This window comes from Mus musculus, chromosome 9 (assembly GCF_000001635.26).
Source record: "Mus musculus strain C57BL/6J chromosome 9, GRCm38.p6 C57BL/6J".
Classification (NCBI taxonomy): domain Eukaryota; kingdom Metazoa; phylum Chordata; class Mammalia; order Rodentia; family Muridae; genus Mus; species Mus musculus.
The window spans coordinates 114,730,488-114,754,924 of record NC_000075.6 but is presented as its reverse complement, the minus strand read 5'-3'; the positions used below and the strand labels follow the sequence as shown (position 1 = coordinate 114,754,924).

At 47.0% G+C, this 24,437-nt stretch overlaps 1 protein-coding gene across 2 annotated transcripts; it reads right to left on the bottom strand.

Moving 5' to 3' along the window:
- Positions 1–5,565: 5,565 nt before the first annotated feature.
- On the bottom strand, positions 5,566–23,768 carry Cmtm6 (CKLF-like MARVEL transmembrane domain containing 6). 2 transcript variants are annotated; one of them, NM_026036.3, is made up of 4 exons: positions 23,552–23,722; positions 17,566–17,742; positions 14,768–14,866; positions 5,582–8,486 (listed from the first exon to the last, which is right to left on the bottom strand). In NM_026036.3, the coding sequence occupies exons 1-4, from the start codon at positions 23,687–23,689 to the stop codon at positions 8,349–8,351; spliced, it is 552 nt and encodes a 183-aa protein (NP_080312.1). In that variant the 5' UTR covers positions 23,690–23,722; the 3' UTR covers positions 5,582–8,348. The 2 variants fall into 2 exon arrangements, with proteins under 2 accessions (XP_006512305.1, NP_080312.1); XM_006512242.3 differs by lacking the exon at positions 17,566–17,742 and having other exon boundaries at positions 5,566–8,486; positions 23,552–23,768.
- Positions 23,769–24,437: the final 669 nt, after the last annotated feature.

Here is a 24,437-nt window from a genome sequence, read left to right as displayed (position 1 = left end):
CCTGTACCACAGTGAGACCTGTCTGTTGAAACCTTGCCTGCAGAGGAACAGGAGAGAACAGGGCTGCAGCCACCTCTCTGCACAAGAGCCTAGGCTCTTGCTCTCTCTCTCTCTCTCTAGTAAGACATGGAGTCTCTATAGCCCAGGCTGGCCTTGAAGTCCATACATACCCAAGGATGCCCTTAAACCCCTGATCTTCCTGCCTCCCTGTTCCAGATGCTGGGATTATAAGTATAAACCACAGACCCCTCTGTGTTTATCAACCAGCCTTACAATAAGTAAATGTCATTTGTGTTATTAGTTGTGGATATTTGCCGATTCCCTGTTCTATAGAATAGACTTTCAAGAATGAACTGAATTGAAGAGATTTTTCCCTTTTTTTTAAAGATTTATTTATTTATTTTATGTATATGAGTATGCTGTAGCTGTCTTCAGACACACCAGAAGAGGGCATCAGATCTATATTGCAGATGGTTGTGAGCTACTTTGTGGTTGCTGGGAATTGAACTCAAGACCTCTGGAAGAGCAGTCAGTGCTCTTAACTGCTACACCATCTCTCCAGCCTGAAAAGATTTTTTTTTTTTTGCTATTAAAAAATAAATTTAATTCACTTAATAGAGTGCTCATCCAGCATGCAAAACATGCCCTCAGTGAAGAAGCCTGTGGTGGTCCGTTCATAATAACAAGGCAGAAGTGGAGACAGGAGGATCGGAATTCAACCAAGGGCAGGCCAGGATAGACCAACCTTTACTAAAAACAAAAAGGTAAGTGTTGTGTAACTCCTGCATTCTGGAGGCTGAGGCAGGAAGATGCTAAGTCTGAAGCTAGCATAGCTACACGTAGGGAGACCTTGTCTCAAAAAAAATAAAATAAATAAAAAAGTAAAAATGTAAAAATCATTTTAAGGTATCTTTTGTTGTTTTGGTTTTGGTCTTTTTGAAACAGGGTTTCTCTGTAGCCTTGGCTGTTTTGAAACTAGCTCTGTAGACCAGGCTAGCCTTAAATTCTGTGATCCACTTGCCTCTGCCTCCCAAGTGCTGGGATTAAACAAAACAAACAAGCAAAAAACCCAAAAATTTAAGCCACCACGATCCCAAAAAAGTGAGTTCCAGAACTAACACAGAGAGACTATATATATATATATATACATATATACATATACACATATGTATATATATGTGTATATATATATATTAATAATAGTTGAACATTTTTTTAAAAGTTTGTAAGAAACCGGTATGAAAGATGCTTCTAACCTTACAATGGCCTGGGTGACCAGCTCCAAGAGGCTTCCCCTCAGAAAATACTCACTACCTCCTGGGAAGGTGAGGACAGTCAGTAGGTTCCTAAGATTTTACTGTCTTCTTATGTATCTAGAAAAACTGCAAAAATAAAAAATATCCTCATGCGCGCGCACACACACACACACACACACACACACACACACAACCGATTGGCTACCACCTGAGGATGATCGCTGTCCGGATCAGTCAGGGTTCTCTAAACTGCGGCAGATCCTGCCTTCTGGGCGCTTCGCTTCGGAGGTGGCAGCTGGCCCAGGGCTGCCAGCTGCTCACTGATGCCAGCTGCCCCAGTGACCCAGAAAATTGGAAATCTGGGCCTTCTAGCTAAGCATCTCCCAATCTGGAAACGTTGCCAACGAAACCTAGAAACGAAGCTGAAACCAAACAAGCCCTGTCTGGGGGCACACCCGGCCGGCTCGCCCACTGGCAAGTGACCCCGCGCGTGTCCTGGCGGTAAAGCGGGGAAGTCCTGCTGAGGCCCGCAGGGCTGCCAGCTGTTTCCTCTGCGGCCTCGCCAGGCGGAAGCCTCCCTCCCCTGCCGCAGTTGTGCATGCCTGCAGCAGCCTCTCCTCCCAACCGCGCTCTACTTCCTAGTTGCAGAAACTCCACCCTTAGGTGGAGGCCACCGACTTGCGCCCACTCGTGCAGCGCGCGCCCCCTGGCGACCAGAGGAACGCACTGCCACTCCTGCCCGGCCAGAGCAGAGGCTGAGGTTCTGACGTAGAGCAGAGATGTGCACACTTCTGTGGACGCACAGATTAGTCATAGTCTTCCATTCAGGGCACACAATAACCACTGGCCCACGCCTGGCCGTCCCCTTCCTACCTTCAGATTAGCTTTCCCCTTAATTTCTCGAGAGAGATAGCTCTCTCTCAAGCACGCGCACACACACAGGATTTATTAGAGTGGCTTGCAGGGGACACAGGCTTGCCCAGATACTTTGGTTCTCGTAGATTGCAGATGTGGCCGAGTTGACAACCAAGATTAGCCATCACATGATGCTTATCGTCTCTTGCGCCCATCTTTCTCTTTCCACCATCACTTCCGGAACCACCGATCACCACACAGTTGCTTTTCTTATGTTAGTTCTACTCTAGAGCACATGAGTTCATATGTCAGCAGGGGACATCCCCGTGTAGCCTTGGTGGCTTTATTTGCCTGTCACCCTACTGGCCTCAAGCCACACCTTCTCTCCCACATCCTTAATTTATTTTAAAGATAGGGTCTCAGTGGAGATAAAGGCACAGTCCTTTAATCCCAACACTCGGGAGTCGGGAGACAGAGGAAGGTGGATCTCTGTGAGTGCAAGGCCAGCTTGGTCTACAAAGTGAGTTCCAGGACAGCCAGGAATATAGGGTCAAACTCTGTCTCAAAAAAGAAAAAAAATAGGGTCTTACTCTGTACCTATGTACCCCAGGCTGCCCTGGAACTCATAATGATCCTCCTGTCTCAGCCTCTCAGTCTGGGATTATAAGTGTACACCACTGTGTTGGGCATCTCCTTATTTTTAAAACATTTATTATTTTTATTTTATGTGTTTGAGTGTTTTGCTTGCATGCATGTGTGCAAACATGCACACATGGTACCTACAGAGGCCAGGTTAGGGTGTCAACTCCCCTAGAGCTGAAGTGACAGATAGTTGTGAGCCACCACGTAGGTTATATAACATGTCTGTTATTCCAACACTGGGAGGTGGAAGCAGAAAGATCAGAAGTTCCCTGCTGAGAGAGGCGGGAGGAAGAACAACAAAAAATACAAATACAAAATGTTGAGGACTGTATAAACATTTTATTTTATACACGAGTGCTCTATCTGCATGTACACCTGCATGCCAGAAGAGGGCATCAGATCCCATTATAGATGATTGTGAGCCACCTTGTGTGGTTGCTGGGAATTGAACTCAGGACCTCTGGAAGAGTAGACAATGCTCCTAACCATTGAGCCATCTCTCCAGCCCCCCACAAAAATTTGTTTAAAGGGCTGGTGAATATGTTCAGCAAAAAAAAGGCATTTGCTGAGTTGGATCCTGGGTCTCCCTCATGGTGGACAAAGAGCCCTGCCTCCCACAAGTCTGACTTCTAACAGGCACTGTAACATGCACATACACAGACATATAGGAACATTAAAAATAAGTTGGGGTGCCGGGCGGTGGTGGCGCACGCCTTTAATCCCAGCACTTGGGAGGCAGAGGCAGGCAGATTTCTGAGTTCGAAGCCAGCCTGGTCTACAAAGTGAATTCCAGGACAGCCAGGGCTATACAGGGAAACCCTGTCTCGAAAATAAATAAATAAATAAGTAAATAAGTAAATAAATAAATAAATAAATAAATAAGTTGGGGTAATGAGAATCCTTGCTGCCTTTTACAGCTGCCTTTATTTTAAAAAGTTTCTGTGATGCATATTACTTATAGAACTATAATTTAGCCTAAAAAAAAAAAAAAGACATCTCAGAGCGGTCAAGACTACAATTGTGTGTTCACACACGTTCATGTGTGCAGTACACATGTGTGAACATGCATAAGCACATGGGTGTGTAGACCAGAAGAAACCAGAGTTTCCTGGGAGCCAGATCTCATCAGCCTGGAGCTCACCAGGCAGGCCACACTGGCTGGTCAAAAACCCCAGGCAGCCACCTATCTCTGCCTCCCCATTGCAACATATGCAACCACACCTGGCTCTAGGTAGGTTCTGGGGTTCAAACTCAAGTCTTTGCAACTTTGCAAGCATTGTCTGGACCATTTCCCAGACCATAATAAGTGCTTTATAAACTGGGGGCTGGTTGGGCTTTTTGGTTTGGGCAGTTCAAGGCAGTTTCTCTGTATAGCCCTGGCTTTGCTGTCTAAGCCAGGCTGGCCTTGAACTCACAGAGATCCACCTGCCTCTGCCTCCCAAATACTGGGATCAATGGTGTCTGCCACCATTGCCTGGTGTAATCAGTGCATCCAACATTGTCTTCAGTCTCACATGATGATCCCGTTCCTCTGTTAGCAAAACCAACTTTGATAGGTAGAGGGCAGCTTTAAATCCAGGTATTTTCATACTGGTGTGTGCGTGTGTGGCGTGGGGACGGGGGTCTAGATTATGTTACTCTAGTCACAGTGCATTAATCACAGTCAGCAAGCGCAACCTTGAACTCACCTGCAAAATGAGTCAAACCCACTAAGGGCTCATGGGGAACTCTGGAGAATCAACAACCCTTCCTCACCTCTGGACAGTCCTGTGACTGTAAAGTCTCAACTCTGTGGACAGAAGTCTCAGCAGAAAATGGGTGGGCATTAGCGATCCCCCTGCCCCAGCCTCACAGGCCGCCCGCCACCAGGAATGCTTTACTGTCGGCATTCCCTGCTTTAGGTCTTCTGCTCTTTGCAGCTGGCTGCATATTGATACAATGTTTTTTATCAACAAAAAACAAACAAACAAAAAACCTGAAGAATGTACAAATCCCAGTGAATTTCTGAGGACTAACTATAAAGATCCTGTTATTCTCTAGGGACTGGAGGCAGGAATTTTACAAACTCCACAAATAGTTCTGCTTTAGCACAACGACGCCCTGGCTCTGCTTCGCACTGTCCAGTGATTGAGCTGTCCCAAACAGATGCCTCTATCTGTCCACAGCACAGGAGCCACATCTAGGGTGTTAAGCAGAGTCCAAAACTTCATTCTTACAATGATTTAGGTGGAGGTGACATGCAGCTGTGACCCCAGAATCTGGGAAGCAAGTACAGATGGACCTGGAGGTCAGTGTCATCCTCATCGACAGAGTGAGTTTGGAGCCAGCCTGGGCTACATGAGACCCTGTGTCAGAACAGAAGGGAAAGGAGAGAGAGGCGAAAGGAAGAGGAAAGAAAAGGGGGGGAGGGATTTAAAACCACCCGATGTCTAGTATTCTTCTATAATTCATGCCATGGGATTCCCTAAAAAGTATATTTTTGTTTTCATTTATTTATTTGGCTGACCTGGAACTCACTCTGTAGCCCAGGCTGGCCTTAAACTTACACAGATCTGCCTCCACCACAGCTAGCTCTTACAGTATTTTCCCTGCTATGTAAACCAGGTTGGCTTTAAGCTGGTGACCTTCCTGCTTCAGCCCTAAGTGATGGCATTGGAGACTCCTGTGCTGCCACAGCCGACAAACATGATGTTTAAGTCCGAATCCCACTCTCCAGAAGACAGCCCGTGTATTGGACACGTACAGACATGGGGACAGCTAACCCCTCAAGTGAGGGCCTCATCTAAATAAGTCTGTAATTAATGAACAACTGTGAAGGCACAAACACTGGAATTAAGAGGATTTATTTTAAAAGATTATAAAAGTTGATATTAAGAGTGATTAAAAAAAAGACCCACAGGCTTTAAATCAACAAATACAAAAGTGATCAGATATAAGCAACGTAGAAATACACTTCTCAGTCCCCACATAGAGCATAATTTAAGTATAGTAATTATAAAAGTCTTGTGCAATAAGTATATTTCCCTTCTTAGTCTTAAAAACCATTCTAAACAATTTGTATAAATTACAGCAACTCAAGTCTGCCACAGCTACTAAAAAAGACATTGTCCTTTCTGTGCTGACAGTCTCTGGTCCCAGCTCTTCTGGAGGGTGTGTGTTGCCACAGTCTTTAACCCCATCTCCCTCCATAGAATGCAAAAGCCAACCAGTCACAGGTTCCCTCAAAAGAGAAAATTCTAAGAGTGGCCACAGACACAAGTGACCAAATTATCTTCCTAACCGGAAAGCCTGAAGTAGCCGAGGCAGAGCCCTCAGCTGTGAGACAACTAACACACAGCAAGCAGCTGGATGCTGATGCTGAGCCGCTGCTGTGCAGAGCCAGGCAGAGTGTCTGCCAATCATGAACAAGCCAAACACAGGTAGAGAGGCACCTACTACTGAGATGCAATGTCCCCAAGGGCCTGAGAGTTAGAAACTAGTTCTCCAGGAAGGCACTATTGAGGTCAGAAACCTTTAGAGGCGGGGCCTAGTGAGGTCTTAGGTCAGAGAGGGTGTGCCCTTAAGTGACCTCAGGACCTCAAGCCACCGCCCTTCTTTCCTTGCTTCCAGATCTACAACAAACTCCCCAAGTGATGTGTTGCTGTCTAAAACAGCAGGTCTGACTAAGGGCCAAAGCCTACAAAACTGCAAGCCAAGATTAACCTTTTCCCCAACCCTTCCTCTTTTTAAGTTGATTGTCTCAGGTATTTTGTTATAGAAACAGTCAGCAGACTAATAGTTGGTAACACTAAAGTAGCTCAGATTTGCTGTTAATTCTCAATAGGTCTAAATGATATTTACAGCACAGCTTGATATAAAACTCTAAAATTGTCTGCAATAGACTGGTTACTTTTGAACTTCTCTATTCTTGGTTTCAAGAGCCTACTGTCCCCTCTCTGGAATGGCATGTCCAGTAAGGCAATGTTAAGGATCAGTTTCATGATCTCCAGAGCAGCTATGGTGACATCACCAGTATGTAAACCTTGAGGACAGCAGATCAGGCAGTGAGGCAGGGACAGGGCAGAAGCTGTGTGCCCAGATTCATCCACTTCCAAGAACTGCCACAGCCTCACTAGGAAACTGAAACCATCTCCTTCCACACACCAGGCACGCAAGACACTGGAAAGGACGGGGACTTTACAGTGAATCCCCGGAAACACGATCCATCGCACCACTCCAAAGAGAAAGCCCAGCCTGGGAAACCTTGGCCAGTGCACAGAAGGCCTGGACGTGCTGGATCTCGCTCAAGCTCTAGGAAGAAGGCAAGAAGGGAAGAAGGGTCCCCCGGGTCGGAAGGGCGCCCAGTGGTTCTAAGACAGCCCTCCAGCAGCAAGCGATCCTTCCAGAGTCCCAGGAGGCCTGCGGCCTCCCCACACCACCAGCAGTACTCACTAGCAGGGCTTCAGGGGTTTACATCTTCAAGACCTCTCCCCTGGAGAGAAAGAAACCCAAGCAGAGGCCTGTGGGAGGGAACACGGACCTGACACCTCTGCCTCAGACTCCTGGTGAGAAGGGACACACCTCTGGATGGCCTGGAGACGGCTGACAATGGGAAGAGAACAGAGAGGAAGAGCGAGCACTGGCCTTCACAGACGGCACACGGCAGGGCACGGGACCATTCTAGAGAAAGTCAGGAAGGAGAATCTGGCGGGCCAGAGATCCCAGCCTAGGCTCTGCAGAGAAGCCTGCGGAGCTGTGCTCGCTTGAGCAGAAACCATCTGCCCGGAGGGAGACCCACAAGTCTCTAGTTTGACGCCATCAACCCTGTTTGCACGGGTGAACACAGCACCGACCCTCACATCTCTGCCGAGTTGCAAAGGCCTAGCCATGTGATTACACCCGCGGTGCGGGACAGTCTCTTCTCTCTTTGGTCTTTAGATAGACTATCAGCTCCCTCACTTTCCAGTGTTACATAACTTCATTTTCTTCTAAACTTAATCTCAGCAATCACAGTGCAATGTAAAAGCCTCCACAAGGCTGCTACACGGTTGCTTTCACACACATAAACAGCACCAGCCCACACGCTTTCTGTTAGGCAATGCATGGCTCAGAAGGAATTAAGAATAATTGCTTTAAGAGGTTAGCACATTAAGTGTAAGGCTGAGTAAGATACAGTAAAGGATCATAACATTAAGGAAAGACGCCTACACCAGCATCTTAAACACTCATTAAATCTCCGGCAACAACAGAAGTTAACCGGTTCCTGAAAGGACGGAAAAGGCACAGTCTGGAAGGTAAGCGTGGTGAGGGGCGTCCTATAGCAAAATGACAGACATGCAATTCAAAGGACAGCAGTCCTCATCTCTAAAAACAAAACAAAACAAACAAACAAAACAAAACAAAACAAACAATCCTCCTCCACTCGCGACAGGTTCCAAGCATTATTACAAACCCTCTGAGCTTCCTGCTGGGGCTGCCACCCAGCCCAGCACTGCCACCCAGCCCAGCGCTGTAAAGCTGCTCTCCTGTCCCTTCCCTTCTCTCCAAAAGGTGCACACACGACACAGGTCACACAGAGGGAGCCTCTCTTTGGGTCCACACCCCGGCTCTGTGTCTTTAAGCGTTCAGTGGTTCGGTGAGGGCTTCCACCTTTGCGTTGTTCTCGGGCTTTCTCAGCGGGCTCTCCCGCAGCTTCTCACACAGCATGACAACGAAGTCCAGTAGGAACATGGAGCTTGCCAAGAAGCCAAACACCTAAGGAAGAGAGGGGGAGAGATCTGAGGAAGTGTGGGCTTCAACTTGTGTTCTATTCAGCCTGAGAGTTCACATCCAGGAAAGACGACCGACCAATTACACCTTATAACTACTTTTAAAAAAAGACTTGCTTTAGTTTTACTTATGTGTTTTGTTTAGTTTTACTTAGTTAGTCTGTGGAAGCGAATGACACGGGTATATGGGTCCTTTTGGAGGTCTAAAGAGACTACAGGATCCCTGGAAGTAGACAGAGCCATCTGATGTGGGTCCTCTGGAAGGTTTTGTTTAGTTTTACTTAGTTAGTCTGTGGAAGCGAATGACACGGGTATATGGGTCCTTTTGGAGGTCTAAAGAGACTACAGGATCCCTGGAAGTAGACAGAGCCATCTGATGTGGGTCCTCTGGAAGAGCAGCACGGGTCCCACTTGCTGAGCCTTCCCTCCAACCCCACACTTAACACTCTTTAACAGAACTTAAAAGCTATCCTAAGAGGAAATGACAAAGCAAAGTTCCCAGAATAACAGCTGCCTCTGTGCGTCCCACAGGGCACAGATGCCAGCTCTTCTGCTGGGCAGTGCTAGGGCCAGAAGCAGAGTTGCCGACCAGCAGCAGTGTCAGGTGCACGAGAGATCTAGCCTCCCTACTCCTCTAGAACCAAAGCTCCTAGAAGTCCCTGGCTGCAGCTCCTCTGCCTGACTCCAAGCCATGGACTCACTGCAGGATGGCCCCTCCTCTGGAAACTTAGGAAAGGAATTCCCTTCATTCCCAACTGACTTCTGGTTGGGGTTTGGAGACTAGTCCCTGCTGGGCTTGTTAAAGAACCTGTCTGGGGCTGGAGAGATGGCTCAGGGGTTAAGAGGTCCTAAGTTCAATTCCCAGCAACCACACAGTGGCTCACAACCATCTGCAATGATCCCATTGTGATGCTCTCTTTTGGTATGTCTAAAGACAGCTACAGAGTATACACACACACACACACACACACACACACACACACACACACACACACACACACACACGTACTGGACCCGATCCCTCTGAACAGGCAGCAGTGCTCCCACACACACTCAAGCAGCTGATGCAGTAATGGATTTATCTTATCAAAGTACTGCCCAGATTTGGCCTTCCCGCCTCCATACAAACAGCAATGGTCCTGCCCACACATCTGAAGTCAGACAGGGAACCTGCAAAGCTCTCCACAGGACCTGACAATTACATGCTGGAGAGGCCTCCAGCATCATGGAGAGGGGAGAGATGAGCGGCCTTATCCAGAAGCAGTGTACAAAGGAAAATGAACTGGATTGGCTTTCTTCCTACTGATCGTGTTCAGCACCCCGAGCTCCACATGGCTAAGTCCTCTCAAACTCATGTGTGGGATGCTCCTTGCATAGGTAGCTTTCCCTTCCCCACACAGCCCTGGGTGATGATATTATACTCTCTCATGAACCTCACATCTCCTAAGGCACACTGCTAACAACCCTCCACCAAAGCCTTCCTCTGATTCAACATCTATGCCCATGCACTTGGGGAATGAAGTCTACTTAAAAGTCCTCACCGGGGCTGGTGAGCTGGCTCAGTGGGTTAGAGCACCCGACTGCTCTTCCGAAGGTCCAGAGTTCAAATCCCGGCAACCACATGGTGGCTCACAACCATCCGTAATGAGATCTGACTCCCTCTTCTGGAGTGTCTGAAGACAGCTACAATGTACTTCCATATAATAAAATAAATCTTAAAAAAAAAAAAAAAGTCCTCACCACTAAGCCCCGCTGGCCTCCATGCTCAGCTTAGCCCTTCTCACCCCAACTACTGTTGAATTATTGGGTCTTAGCTCTTGAATTCAGTCTTCCAGGTTAAAGCAGGTTCACAGGCCACAAAAACAATCCATCCTATATTAAAACCAGAGGCTCTATGCTTGAGGAGTAAGTCTCAGTTACCCACAGCTAGCCCTCTGACCTCCTAGGGACCTCAAGCTGCTATTAAAGTAACAACCAGAGGAGCCATTTCCTCCCACAGCCCTACCTGCCTCTGTAACCGGGAAAACAATCCCCCCAAACACCTCTCCTGAGCCCTGGTGACAAAGCAATATGGTGCCCTTGCCATATTCCAGCTGCCTACTGCTTACAAGGGAACTTTGTGCACTTTCCTGGATGCAGCTGTGTTCTCTATCCTTGTAACTTCCGCCTGCTCACAGCATGCACCCACCCTTCTTTACTCTCTCTTTGTGTTCGTGCCTGTGAGTACCCACTGAAGAGATGCTCTCGTATTCCTTCCCTGTGTCCACCTGAAGAGACTCATTCTGGTTCCAACCCTGCTATTCAGACAGGAGGTCTCAGCCTTATCAGGCTATATACATCCAAAACATGTCCTGATTTTGTAAACTTACAATTCCAGTCCCCACTGTAAGGTCCATCGCCACAGTACTTGGGCTGTGGCCTATGTCCCCTCTGCTTACCAGACAAGCCTTTCAGGGGGCATCAGGATAGGACATTTAGATCCCTCACTCTCAACATCTCGATGGTTGCAAGCAAGACAGTTCTACAGTCTCCCCCAGCCTCCTGGACCAAACACCTTCCTCTTATCTCCAGCTAGCTAGAGGGTAGCTGGTCATCAGACTGTCGGGGATAATCAAAGCCATACCGTGTGTCTTTTAATGGCTGCCTGAAGATGAGAAATCTACCCACCCATTAAGAAGGTTCCTGCCCCTATTGTCCTATTATCCACAGACATCAATAGGTCCTACTCTATCAGAATGTCTCAACCCTAGCCCCTGTCCAGTAACAGTAGCAGGACTGCCTACTCTATCAGAATGTCTCAACCCTAGCCCCTGTCCAGCAACAGTAGCAGGACTGACACCAGGGCAACATCTCAATCCCCTACCCCACCCCTTCACCACCCCCCCCCCACACACACACATCATGTCCTGCAACACTGTGTCTTTTCAGAAAAGGCTGGGAAGTTGGATCTTGGACCTGCTGCCCTAGTGCAGCCTTGACAAAAGGGCCTTCAGGTGCTGTCTTACTTATCTAAGTTCCTATAAGTCCCACATTCCTCCGTCAGAGCAGCCCACCCTGAAACTCATCAGTGGAAGGCAATCCCCTGTTCCCTGACTCTTCCATGGATTCAAAGTCAAGTCTCCAAGTCCCTATTGTCTCAGCCCCTGCCTATACCTAATGTGCATGCAGGAGTCTGTGGGGTGTCAATAATGAGTCAGTAGATAGAAAATTAAATCCCAAAAGATGGTATTAAATACATGGCTAGTAGCGATGGTTTCATTGACCCGCAGATGAGGGAAACATGATGTGTAACTAGGTTAGCTGAAGACAGTGAAGCTCCTCAGATCAGAACCAACCTCCATTTTTAAACACTACTTGGCTAACTTAAATACACTCTCCAGTCACTTGTCATGCTGTGGTGACACTGGGACTTGATGCCAATACCTACTTCCTCTTCCTTATGTCACTTCCTCATTGTGTTATTCTAACATAGGACCCAGACATTCGGAGAATTCTGTCAAGAAACAAAAGACCATGCTTCAAAGTTGGCTTCCTCACTAGCAAACCCCTTGAGGAAGTGAAGGCCAAAACAGGAAGAAAGCAACTCCAAGTCTCTCGAAACCTCAGCCCAGCCCTCCATGACTTTGTACTCTGTGTGTGTGTGTGTGTGTGGGGGGGGGGGGGGGGGGGGCTTCCCAGGTAACTGGCCTCAAACTCAATCTTCCAAATGCTAGAACTGAAGGCACGCCACACCTGGCCTGCACCCCCACGACTGTGGCCACCTCTTGCAATCTCTGGCTTCTTCCTTTTCTCTGCTCTACCCTAAAGAACACAGGACTTCATCCCACCCACAGTACACTGAGCTCACCTGGCCATGCCAGCACAGCCAGCCTAAAGTACACACTCATTAGCAAACCTGGTCGTCCCCTGTGGAGTCTGTTCTGGGCTCGACTGCATCTGTTTGTCCCCTTACCAATCAGACTGGCACAGCACCGTCTGCAACTCTTCAATGCTATCTTTTTTAAAGATTTTGTTTCTTTTTTCCCCTGAGTCTGAGTGTTTTGTCTGCATGCATCTGGGTGCCTGATGCTATAAGAAGTTGGATGCCCTGGAACTAATATTATGGATAACTCTGAGCTGCCATGTGGACACTGGGCACTGAACCTAGGTCTTCTACAGGAGCAGCAAAGGCTCTTTCCCTCTTTGAGCAAATAAACCATAAAGTAAGGCTCTATAATAAAATGTAGTTTTAGGGCTAAGGCAATAGCGTGCACACACACACACACACACACACACACACACACACACACACACAAAACCACACACAGACTAGGAATTTTTTTAATATTTAAAACAAACAAATGCCAAAAAAAAAAAAACCTCTTCACTCAGCTGTCCCTTTGTTGTCTCAAAGGTTTGGATTTGTACTCCACACACACAGCAGCAAGGTCTGGGACAGGCAAGCCCAGCTTTCTCTTTCTAGTGGGGTGGGAGTGGGAGGTCGACAGGGGAGTGAAGAAGAAATGGGAGAGAACTAGTCAGACTCTTCCACCTGAGATGAACTGTCCTAGAACTAATTTTTAGAACAATTGATGGGCTGGAGAGATTGCTCAGTGGTTAAGAGCACTGACTGCTCTTCCAGAGGTCCTGAGTTCAATTCCCAGCAACCACATGGTAGCTCACAACCATCTGTAATGGGATCTGATGCCCTCTGTTAGATGCTTGAAGACAGCTACAGTGTACTTACATATAATAAATAAATAAATCTTTAAAAACAAATGCTTGGCTGTGCTGGGCATGGTAGCGCACATCTTTAATCCCAGCACTCAGAGGGTGGAGGGAGGTAGATCTCTGAGTTTGAGGCCAGCCTGGGCTACATAGTGAGTTTCAGGATAGCCAGGGCTACAGAGAGAAACCCTGTCTCAAGAAAGAAAGAAAGAAAGAGAGAGAGAGAGAGAGAGAGAGAGAGAGAGAGAGAGAGAGAGAGAGCGGGAGGGAGGGAGGGAGGAAGGAAGGAAGGAAAGATTGATTTCATGTATTCCATGTAGAGGTTACAAACCTGAAAATGGGCTCCTTCCTCGAGAGCGATCCCTGCCAGCACAAACCTGTGATCAGGCTCTAAGGAGGAGCTGGTTAAAAGATCACCCAAGACTGCAGTAGCAGTACACATCTGAAGTGACATCCGGAGTCACGGCACCCAGGACACTGAGGCAAGAGACTCCTGAGTTTGAGACCAGCTTACAACAAGTATCAAGTTCAGGGTTCGCCTACACTACAGAGCAAAACTCTATCCCCAAATCTAAGGACTAACCCTGGGGCTGTAGCTCAGGGGTAGAGTGCTTGCCTAGCGTGCATGAGCTATTGCAGCAAAGGAACAGAAGGGGGGGGGAGAATAGGAAGAAAAAAAGAAAAGAAAGATAAGAAAAAGAATTAAGAGGAAAGGTGAAATAAGGAACCAAAGGCAGAGTGCCCCGCAGGCAGGCTTCTGTGACTCACTCAAACTCTGTCAGGAGTGACTTTCTCTGGAGTTTCTCAGAACTTATAGCAATACTAAAGACCAGAGACATTTGGACAATGACAAAGGTGACAAAGGCCAGCTTGCCACTTGCATTAGCAGACACCTGCTTATATGCAGCATAAAGAAAACTTTGGTAACAAAACTCCGCCAAACTCCAGGCACGTTCCTAGGCTCTAAAGACTAGTGTTTGTTTACTTTTAAGTCTACCTTTGTATTGAAAGGAGAAGAAAAACTACTCTTGGGCTGGGGAGATGGGCTCAGTGGGTAAACGTGATTGGCACACAAGCTGAAGACTGAGCTCACATCCGGAACCCACGTATAACTCAGGCAGCGCGTCAAAAGCATCTGTAACCCCAGAGCACCTACAGGAAATGGGAAGTAGAAACAGGCGGTTCCAAGAAGCCAGTGCAGCCAGGTAAGGTGACTCATCCTTCTAACCCCAGCACTGTCCTGGTGAGTGCCGGGGCCAACCAGGGCTGCACAGGGAGAGCCTACCTCAACAAGGAGGGTAGGAGCTGGTGAGCAGCTGGCCCGGCTACCCGGCAGTGAGACCACCTCAAATAAGGTGGGAAGGCAGGACCAACACCAAAGAGCATCTCTTATCCACACAGATCATGGCACACAAGTGCGAACCCCTCACAACACATATATCATCAATATAAACAAATTTAAGTAATAATTAGTACTCTTATATATAATCTATGAAGAACTTTCTAAATTCTCTGCTTCTAAGGAAACAAAAATAAGGCTGAAAAAAGCAAAGTACTTACAATTGCAGCAATTTCAGCTGAGGTCCCAGAATGGGTGGAGACAAAAATGATAGATGCCAGCAGGAACACACACCCAGTTCCCAGGGTGATGTAAAAATCCTACACACAGGGAACAAGAGCACACAAGCTCAGAGCAGCAGACAAAACATAACATTTTTAATTTCAAAAACCCTGAATGACTTACATTTTCTTGGTTCAATCCAAGCTTAAAACATGCTATGGTACCTCGTCAATAAGCCTGCATTCAAACAACACTGTCTAGTTTAAGCTGCATATAATAGTATGTCACAAACTTTTCTTTTTGAGACAGGGTCTCACCATGTAGCCCGGGGTGACCTGGAACTCAGGGAGACCCAACCACCTGCCTCTGCTTCCCGAGTTCCCGCTGGGATTACAGACAAGCGACACCACATCCAGCCGGGTTTTGCTTCTGAGTAGGTTCTGTTTGCTTGTTTGCTTGCTTGTTTGTTTCCATCTTTGTGCTTCCTGTTCCTGGGACGTGAACCCATGGCCTCAGGAATGCTTGGCGAATGAACATAACCCCTGAGGTGTTTGGTGGGTTTGTATTTCTTTCTCACAGGTTCTCACCTAGCCCAGACTGGCCAGGAACTTATGCTAGTCCTGCTTCTACCTTCCAAGTACTGGGATTACCTACTCTGAACCAGGGCTAGAGAGAGATGTCTCAACAGTTAGAGCACTTGCTGCTCTTCCACAGGACCAGGGTTCAATTCCCAGCAACCACAGGGTGGTTCACAATCATCTCTAACTCCAGTTTCAGGGGATTTGACACCCTCTTCTAGCCACCAAGGGTACCAGAATGCACAGAGTATATAAAAAACATGCAAACAAACATATACACAAAATCAAATCTTTTAAAAAGATGCAATGTTTGATAAACATAGCTTGTAAAGTCAGACTACCACAGTTCAAATCCCAGCTATGTAACTTCCTAGTTATGTGACTTGTTTGTTTCTTATTGTTGGCGTGATGATGTAAGTGCCACTGTATGTATGTGAAGGCCAGAGGACAGCTCTGCGGAGTAAATTCTCTGTAGCACCTGACTTCTGAGATTACAGGTATGTAAAAGCACACCAATTCCTAAGGCCCAGTACAAGCCAAGCAAGAGTTTTCCCAGCTGAACTGTACCCCAGTTGGTTTTGGGTGGGTTTGTTTGTTTGTTTACATGTATATTGCAGAGGGATTTTAATCCAGCAGCATTGTTACATTGTTATTCTAGCTCACACCTTGAATCCCAAACAATGAAGGGAAAATCAGTTTGTAGAAGGAAGCACCCATGTTGGAAAGTGATGTCTGAGTGGCACACAAAGTGATGAATCAGAGAATGTCTTGACAGAATAGGCTAAGCCCAACTCTTACAAGAAGAGAGAAGAAAGGGAAGCTACTTAAGATGGAGCAGCTGAGAGAGAGAGAGAGAGAGAGGGAGAGAGAGAGAGAGAGAGAGAGAGAGAGAGAGAAGAGAGAGAGAGAGAGAGAGAGAGAGAGAGAAAGAGAGTTTTACTACAAGTTGCAGAGAAAGAACAAGGTGGGCACAGGTGAAGACAGAATGAGCCAGAGAATGAGAAGGAGTCAGAAGATTAGAACAGAATGCCACAAAGGCCAAGCAGAGCAATTCAGAAACCAGAAGAAGCCAGACTTGAATCAGCTTGCTGAGGTGTCAGAGCCAGAAGAGCTGAGTTAAACCTGCCAACAGAGTTCAGAAAGAACTAGAAAGGGTGATCTTATTCAGCAGCAAATCTCAGAGGCTGAGAACATTCTAAGCCTAGGTTAGCGGACAGAGGCAGATGACAATTACATCAGGCGTGTGTTTGTAGGTCTGTATGTGTGTGCATGTCTGAGGCAGAGAGATGTCAGCATCTTTCCAGATGCTCTCTCATGGAACACAGGGCTCCCTGACTTGGTTAGTCCTGTCTCTGTCTCCAGAACACTGGGATAACAGGCAAGTCGCCATATGTGGGTGCAGGGACCCACATTCCTGTCCTTCACTCAGGGCTTTTCCTGTTGGGCCACAACCCCAGCCTGGGGAACACAGTGATCCAACAAAGGCATTCTGTATTCACCTAAACACAACTTTTATCTTTTTATATAATTAAATCAAAGTGCCAGGCACGGTGGTGCACATCTTTAATCCCATCACACGGGAGGCAGAGGCAGGAGGATTTCTGTGAGTTTGAGGCCAGTCTGGTCTACCGAATGAGTTCCAGGACAGCCAGTGATACACAGAGAAACCCTGTCAAAAAAAAAAAAAAAAAAAAAAAAAGGAAAAGAAAACACAGACAGACCCACGTGTTGCTTTGTTTAAAGAGCCTGTAGTGTCGTGGTATCCCTCTGGCTCCCACACACAGTGCTATGTCTGGTAGAGAGCAGTCACTCAATCCCTAACTGTAAAGCCAATGAGTGACACTCTAAAATGTAAAAAATGAAAAGTGACAAAATCAAACTTCTAAAACAAAATATTTAGGGGGCACAGTGGCCCATGCCTATATTGTCAGCCCTCAGGACAGGAGATCACAAGGTCAAGGCCAATCTAGGCTGGTTGTAAGGCAAACACTACACAATGTCTACCGTGAATTAGGTGAGGCCACCACTAACTATCAGATCACTGGTGGCTTCCTTCTCCCCTGGGTTCGTTTCTTCTCTCCATCTTTGACGTGGAGCCCAGTTACTAGGGGGCAGAGAGCTAGGACACAGTGTTTTCCAGCGAAGCACTCTGAAAGCATTACCACTCTCACAATAAAACCAGGCGAGCCCGACACAGGGACTGTGTTTTTCCCACTTACCGATGACTTGACTTTTCCAGTATCCACTCTGTCGTGCACTGGGGTGCAGTACACGATCAGCAGGAGGAGGCTCAGGAGAAAGGCGCTACAGCTCACAAATTCAAAGAAGTAGAGGCCTCCACACAACCCACACTCGGACACAACCTCTTCACAGATGAAGGCCAGGAGAGACAGCAGCTACAGATGGAAACCATTTGACCTCAGTGAGTGAGATGACCCATGACATCCAAAACCTACATGCAGGCTGTGGCTATAAACCCAGACAGACACTTGGGAGGCAGAAGTCGGAGGATCAAGAGTTCCCAGACAGCCTCTGCCAAGGCTGTGAGACACCGCCCTTCTAAAACAAAATTAAATCCACTATCTGTTTGCTAAAATATTCGTAAAGTAGAGACTGGGGCAAACCAGATTAGTGAGAAAACTTGGTAAATAGAACTTAGAGTCAGCTTGCCTTGAAGGGATACACCCAGTTAACTACTGTGTGTCAAACGCTAAGACTCAGAAATGAGAGTGTTCCAACAGCCCACAGGAAGGACTTCCAGAAGGAGAGAAAGCTGAGTGCCATTACGCACGGCAAGTTTTTTTAGCTGCTATAATGGAGTCAGTGGGAAAGTCAGCCAAGGTATAGCTGGAGGCACATGGTCAGACTAATCTAGAGGTCAGGAAGTGTGGCTGCACACACAGACTCTGGGTGGCAGCCAAGCAAGAGGTCAAGAGCATCCTGAGAGAGGGCAGCTTGCGAGGGGAGAAGCCAGCAATGAGAAACAGCAGCCGAAGGGGCATCAGGCAGAGCAAGCGAGCCCATCGGAAGAAGGCGGCAAGTGTGCTACCGCTCACTACTCAGAGGTCAGGAGCACTGGTCAAGGAGAGCCTGCATTAAACTGCACTACGCGACAGCGACCATGATATTGGTGACACTGCAAGAAAACTCCAGTCTGGCAGAGCGTTAGATAACTCTGTACTTGAGTGCCACGCACTCTGGTCAAGTCTGCTTGACAGGCTGAAAAGTCTGTAAGCACTCAACAAGGAAAAGAGTTTCGCGGAAACTCACCTCCTGGAGCTTTGGTGTTCTCATTAACCCATATACTCATACCCTATTCCTGAGTTAGTCTGGTGTATGGAACTACGAGCTCTCTTTTAGTATTTTATTATAAATGCCTTTTAAGATTAAATTCTGATATAGTTAAGTCTCCCCAGTGTTCCAAGGTCCCAGAGGCCTACTCCAGCAGGAATGCAGTAAAGAAGTTACCTATTGGGCTGGTGAGATGGCTCAGTGGGTAAGAGCACCCGACTGCTCTTCCGAAGGTCCAGAGTTCAAATCCCAGCAACCACATGGTGGCTCACAACCATCTGTAACAAGATCTGACTCCCTCTTCTGGTGTGTCTGAAGACAGCTACAGTGTACGTACATATAATAATAAATAAATCTTAAAAAAAAAAAAAAAAAAAAAAAAAAAAAAAAGAAGTTACCTATTCAGTAACTAATTAAGCATTACAAAAGATGGAGCCAGCAGCTCAGAGCTGGTCTGCTACTAAGGACAGTAGCAAATCTCACCCAAACAAGGGAATACCATAAAAGAGCCAGGGAATCCCACTGAGATAGAAATATTCAGTACAGGCTGCATTGCATATTAGAAGCAAGTTGGTGAATTCTTCTGACAAATGGAGATTCTCCAGTTACTTAAAAGTTACACTCATATAAGAATTTAGCAAGGGGGCTGGAGAGATGGCTCAGCGGTTAAAGCGCCAACTGCTCTTCCAAAGGGCTTGCGTTCAAATCCCAGCAACCACATGGTGGCTCACAACCACCCGTAATGAGATTTGATGCCCTCTTCTGGTGTGTTGGAAGACAGCCACAGTGTACTTACATATAATAAATAAATAAATCTTAAAAAAAAAAAAAAAAGAATTTAGCAAGGCCTAGGAAACAGGGGGGTTGTGATATTGCATTATTCATGAGGCCTGCTAGCCTTCACAAAGTTCAAAGGTATAGCACTAGAGTGTGAAATCCTTACCTGTCACTAAGCTGACCCTAAGCAGGACTGCTTTATCTTTACTGTAAACACTTACCTGGTTCCTGTAAGTTCCTTTGAAGTCATTCCTTTGTTTTGTATCAGGCAACTTCAATGTACCTTGCCTGCTGTGACTTCCCACCCCTTGTATTTTCTGTACTATATAAGACTGGTGTTCACTTTGTGACAATACATTCAGATTCTACACAATCTCGCGTGTTGGTCTGTCTGTCACTCATCAATGCCTTGCCCATCTGCCCCAGAGACTCGTTCCACGCAGACAAAGGGACCCAGAGAGTCTGCAGCACTCGAGGAAGGGGGCTGTGGTGGGGACAGAAGGCAGTAGACTAGAAAAGCAGCGTCAGGTGTGAGCAGAGTCAAGGGTGCAGTGGATGCGCTCACAGGAAGAAGGGAAGTTCCAGACTAGAGCATTCAGCACATTTCACCATCCTAGCAGAGACCCTTTGCTGGGAGGACCAGAGACAATCAGGGAGCACCTCTGTACAGGGAGGAGCTGGCACTCAGGAGTTTAACTCTTTAGAGAGTGGAAAAAGACTGGCATGGGGAGTCTCTGGGGTCCCTGGACGTCAAAAGGACTGATGGTCCACAGTCAAAGGCCAAAGGGAAATTCTACCTCACTCCAGTGAGGACAGGGGAGAAAGCCAGGCACAGAGTGGCTACAAAAAAAAACAAACAAACAAAAAAACAGCAACAACAACAAAGCAGACTAGAGTGGGCTACACACCAAGAAAGCCAGCACCCAGGAAGCAGAGGCAGTAGGATCCGCTAGAGGCCCAGGCCAGCCTGGGCTACAACACAACACTAAGAGCTAGGAATGTAGATTAGAGGTAGGATACATGCCAGGCATTGGCATTCCGGAGCCTCTGATTCAACTCCCAGCCCTGGAAAACAAACAAACAAACAAACAAACAAACAAGAAACAGAGTAGCTTGGGGAAGAAAAGAAAAATGAAAACCAAGAGTTGTATTTCACGGTGCACAGTACATTCACCCACACTTTGATTACAAATGTCAACAGACCAATACTAGGAAAACTAGGAGCGTCTTCAAAAGCTAAGCACTGTCGGGTACTCCAGAGAAATGAAGACCCACTTGAGCAAAAGCCAGCGCAGGAATTTCAAGATGACTTTACTCATACAGCCCCAAACCAGAAACAATGCAGATGCCCTTCAACAGCCAAAGGAAGCCCAAGTACAAAGTGTCCAGTCGGATCATCTCCAGATAACTGCACAAAGGGGGAAAAATTGGCAGCTGAGGCGTCCATCCACACGCAGCATGAACACAACCACACATACGAAATCACGTTAAATCACTGGTTCATTTAAACAATAAAACCCATATAAATTCCATCATCAAGTATTTAAAAAAATAAAATAGAAACATAAGGGTGAATCTACAGACACAATAAACCGAAAGTCTAGTTGCATAAAATTTACGATTCCTTACAACACTGTTTCAACGTATTTACTGCTCCGTTCTGGAAAGATAAGAGACAGTGAGCCTCCACTATAGATGTCAGACGGACAAGCCTTTGACAAGAGGCAGGTCAGACGTGACGGGTACAGCAGCACTGCTCCAAGACTAGTTTTACACTTGTATTGGAATCTCCCGGGTTTGCAGGCTCACCACGTGCCCCTTGATATTTAGCTTGGTAAGAGCAAGTCCCAAGCAGCCTGGGAGATCTAAGGGTGGAAAGAACCTAGAGGTGACCTAGCCCCACCACCACCACTCTCCCAGGTCTATTGTTTCACAACAGGCTTCTTTTCTCTTTGCAGTCTTAGAAAACCTGCTAATAAGATTCATGGGCCCAGAATAACCGAATCACATACAAACACTGCAAATGCACTTCCCGAGGCTTGAAGGTTCCTTGTTAACACACTATGCCTCTGCTTCTGATTCTGGTGTCTCCACACCCTTGTTTTCTTATCAGAGCTCTGCAATTCTATTAGGCTTTAAATCAACTAAAGACTAGGAGAAGTCTTGCCTACAGCCCTCAGCCTGGCCAAACAGACCTCATCTATAGCTTTCTTGGGACTTTCTTTAGTAACCCTGTAGTATATTTTTATTGTTAATAAGTAAGACTGTATTAAAACAGAAAAAGCAGGAACAAAACGGCAACTATAAAAATGAAAAAGTGGGCAGTGGTGGTAGTACTAGCCTTTAATCCTAGCACTTGGGAGGCAGAGGCAGGCAGAACTCTTGAGTTCAAAGCCGGCCTAGCCTACAGAGTGAGTTTCAAAACAGCCAGCCTGGGGTGGAGGTGGGGTGTATAGGGAGTAAAGTATTTAAAGAAAGCATGCTTTAGCATTACAAGTTCCCCATAACAAACGGATTTCACAGAGTGCTTTGCTCTATTCCCATGATGGCAAATACACACAGAGCAGCTAACGACCTTTTCAAGGCAAACTCATCTCTATGGTTCAACTGCAAAACACCAGCAAAACTTCGGGTTGTGTCCTATTCTGAAGACACAGAGCTAAGGCCTGCTGAACTATAATAATGAGAATTTTTTACTCCGGCTTTAGCATTTCTTATTAGAAAAAGAAATAAAAGCAACTAAAAATAAGAGATTTTGTTCTGCACACCCATGCAGAAGACCAATAGAGATGACTTCCTTGGAGCAAACAGAAATTTCTCTGTTCAAAAGGTTCCATTAGACACATGTGTTTACTGCAGAGAAGGGCAAAAGAGAAGCGCAAAAGAGACACAATCTGGAGCTGTTGCTATAGCACAGTAGGCAGAGCACTTGCCTCGCATGCACAAGGCCCTGGGTTCAATTCTCCGCACCACATAGACCGCACGGTGGAGCACACCTGTAATCCCAGCACTGTGGAGACAGCAGTATCAGGAGTTCAAAGGTCATCCTCTACATTAGTGAGTCTAAAGTTAACTGGACTACATGAGACTTGAGACCCTGTGAAAAAAGAGTGGAAGAGAAGGAATGGAAAGGAGAGGGGGAGGAAGAGAGGAACAAGGGGAGAGAGGGAGAAGGAAAAGAAGGAGGTGGAAGGGTGGGGGCAAAACCACACCCATCTGGGTTAAAGGAACAGGTTCTGCAAATGCGCAAAGACGGGGAACCCAGGTGCCTGCGGAACCTAAAGGTGTCCACTGCAGACATCTTAGGAGGATGTAGGGGGTTACACAAGACCAGATCTACTTATCACTTGTCTCTGAATGATTTCCTCTCATCCCCAAGCTGGCACCTAAAAGCAGCGCCAGTTTTCTAACTGCTGGCTTTCTACTTCAGGAAAGTAGGTCAACTGAGTTCCAAGAATGTAAGTTCTGATTATCGGCGTTTTGAGAATTTTAAATCTTCCCAAGAAAGGCAGTGGGCCACTTTTAGCATAAATGGCTCACAAAACTAAACAAAACCCATAAACATTCTAAACAATTTGGTTTTCCGAAAAGTGTCTTCTTGAAAAACCTTAATACCCATTGGCAGCTGAGACACAGCAGGAGTATCATAATTTAAATAGCAAAGATGACTACAGTTTCACGCCTAGGCGGAAATAAAGAGAAGCAGGTTCAGGTTCTCTCACCCGCACACATGAAGCAGAAAGATGCCCTTTCGACTCTCTCTGCCTTGATCAAACTCACTGTGCAAGTTAAACACATACACAAACTATCCGACATGTTATATTGCCCTAATGGGCCAGCACCCGGAAAACCGCAAAAGCCAGAAAAGATAAACAGAAAGCACTACGTTGTCTGAAACACAAGCATTCTGGGCGATAATGAAAGAATTCTAGCTGAGAGAAGGGAAAAAGGGTTTAAGAGGCTGAGGCCGGGCCACGGGTAGGCGGTGGACGGCAACGCCTCCTTCCCGGGTAGGAAGGGAAGGAACTGGGGTGTGGAAACGGCTGCTTCCCGAACGAGGAGGCCGAGCGAGCGGCAGCCTCGAGGCATCCACCCCAGCCCTCAGCCCACAGGTCCCGGCCGCCGCCGTAGGCTCACCAGCTGCAAGCCTTTGAGGATGCGCCGATGCCAAGGGAGCCTGCCCAGGACGAAGTAGGCGGCCAGGCCGCTGCGCGCACCCCTGCCAGTGCCCGGGGCCGCCTCGGTGGTGGGACTGTAGACCGCTCCGTTCTCCATCGCCCGCAAACACTCGCTCACCCAGCTAAACTCTCGGCCGAGCGGTAGGGGGCGTCACTTCCTGGGACTCCGCCCACGCTTCCGGTCAACTCCGCCCTCCTCACGCCTCGTCACGCCCCCTCGCTTGCTGAGCTCCAGCCCATAGAATTTCTCTCCCTTTGCCACGCCCCCATGGTTTGCCGCGCCTCTTGTTCGCCACACCCCTCTGCCTTTCCTGCTCTCTGGTTAACTCTCGACAGTTTCTTTCTTTTTTTGGGTTTTTATTTTATTTATTTATTTATTTTTGGTTTTTCGAGACAGGGTTTCTCCGTGTAGCCCTGGCTATCCTGGAACTCACTCTGTAGACCAGGCTGGCCTCGAACTCAGAAATCTGCCTGCCTCTGCCTCCCAAGTGCTGGGATTAAAGGCGTTGCGCCACCACTGCCCGGCTAACTCTTGACAGTTTCATGCTTTCGATGGACTTCAGCTTTTTTGTTTTTTGGATTTTTTAAATTACACTTTGATTAATCTATCTATTTTATCTATATTTTTAATCTATCTATCTATCGATCTATCTATCCATCCGTCCATCCACCTATCTAAGAAGGAGCGTTGTGCTGAGGTCAGAAAACTATTCTGAGTCATTTCTTCCTGAGAATTGAATTCATTTTCAGGCTTAGTAACTGGCGCCTTTACCTACTGAGCCACCTCTCCGCCCTGACTTGATCTGTGTCTTTTAGTTTCGTTTCGGTCTGATTTAAAAATAAAA

What these genes read in the sequence shown, in the direction of transcription:
- Cmtm6 (NM_026036.3), bottom strand. Translation starts at nt 23,689, where the DNA reads ATGGAGAACGGAGCGGTCTACAGTCCCACCACCGAGGCGGCCCCGGGC. An exon ending in CTGGAAAAGTCAAGTCATCG is followed by an intron (nt 14,867 to 17,565) that starts GTAAGTGGGAAA and finishes CCCTGTGTGTAG; the next exon opens with GATTTTTACATCACCCTGGG. An exon ending in CAGCTGAAATTGCTGCAATT is followed by an intron (nt 8,487 to 14,767) that starts GTAAGTACTTTG and finishes TCTCTTCCTTAG; the next exon opens with GTGTTTGGCTTCTTGGCAAG.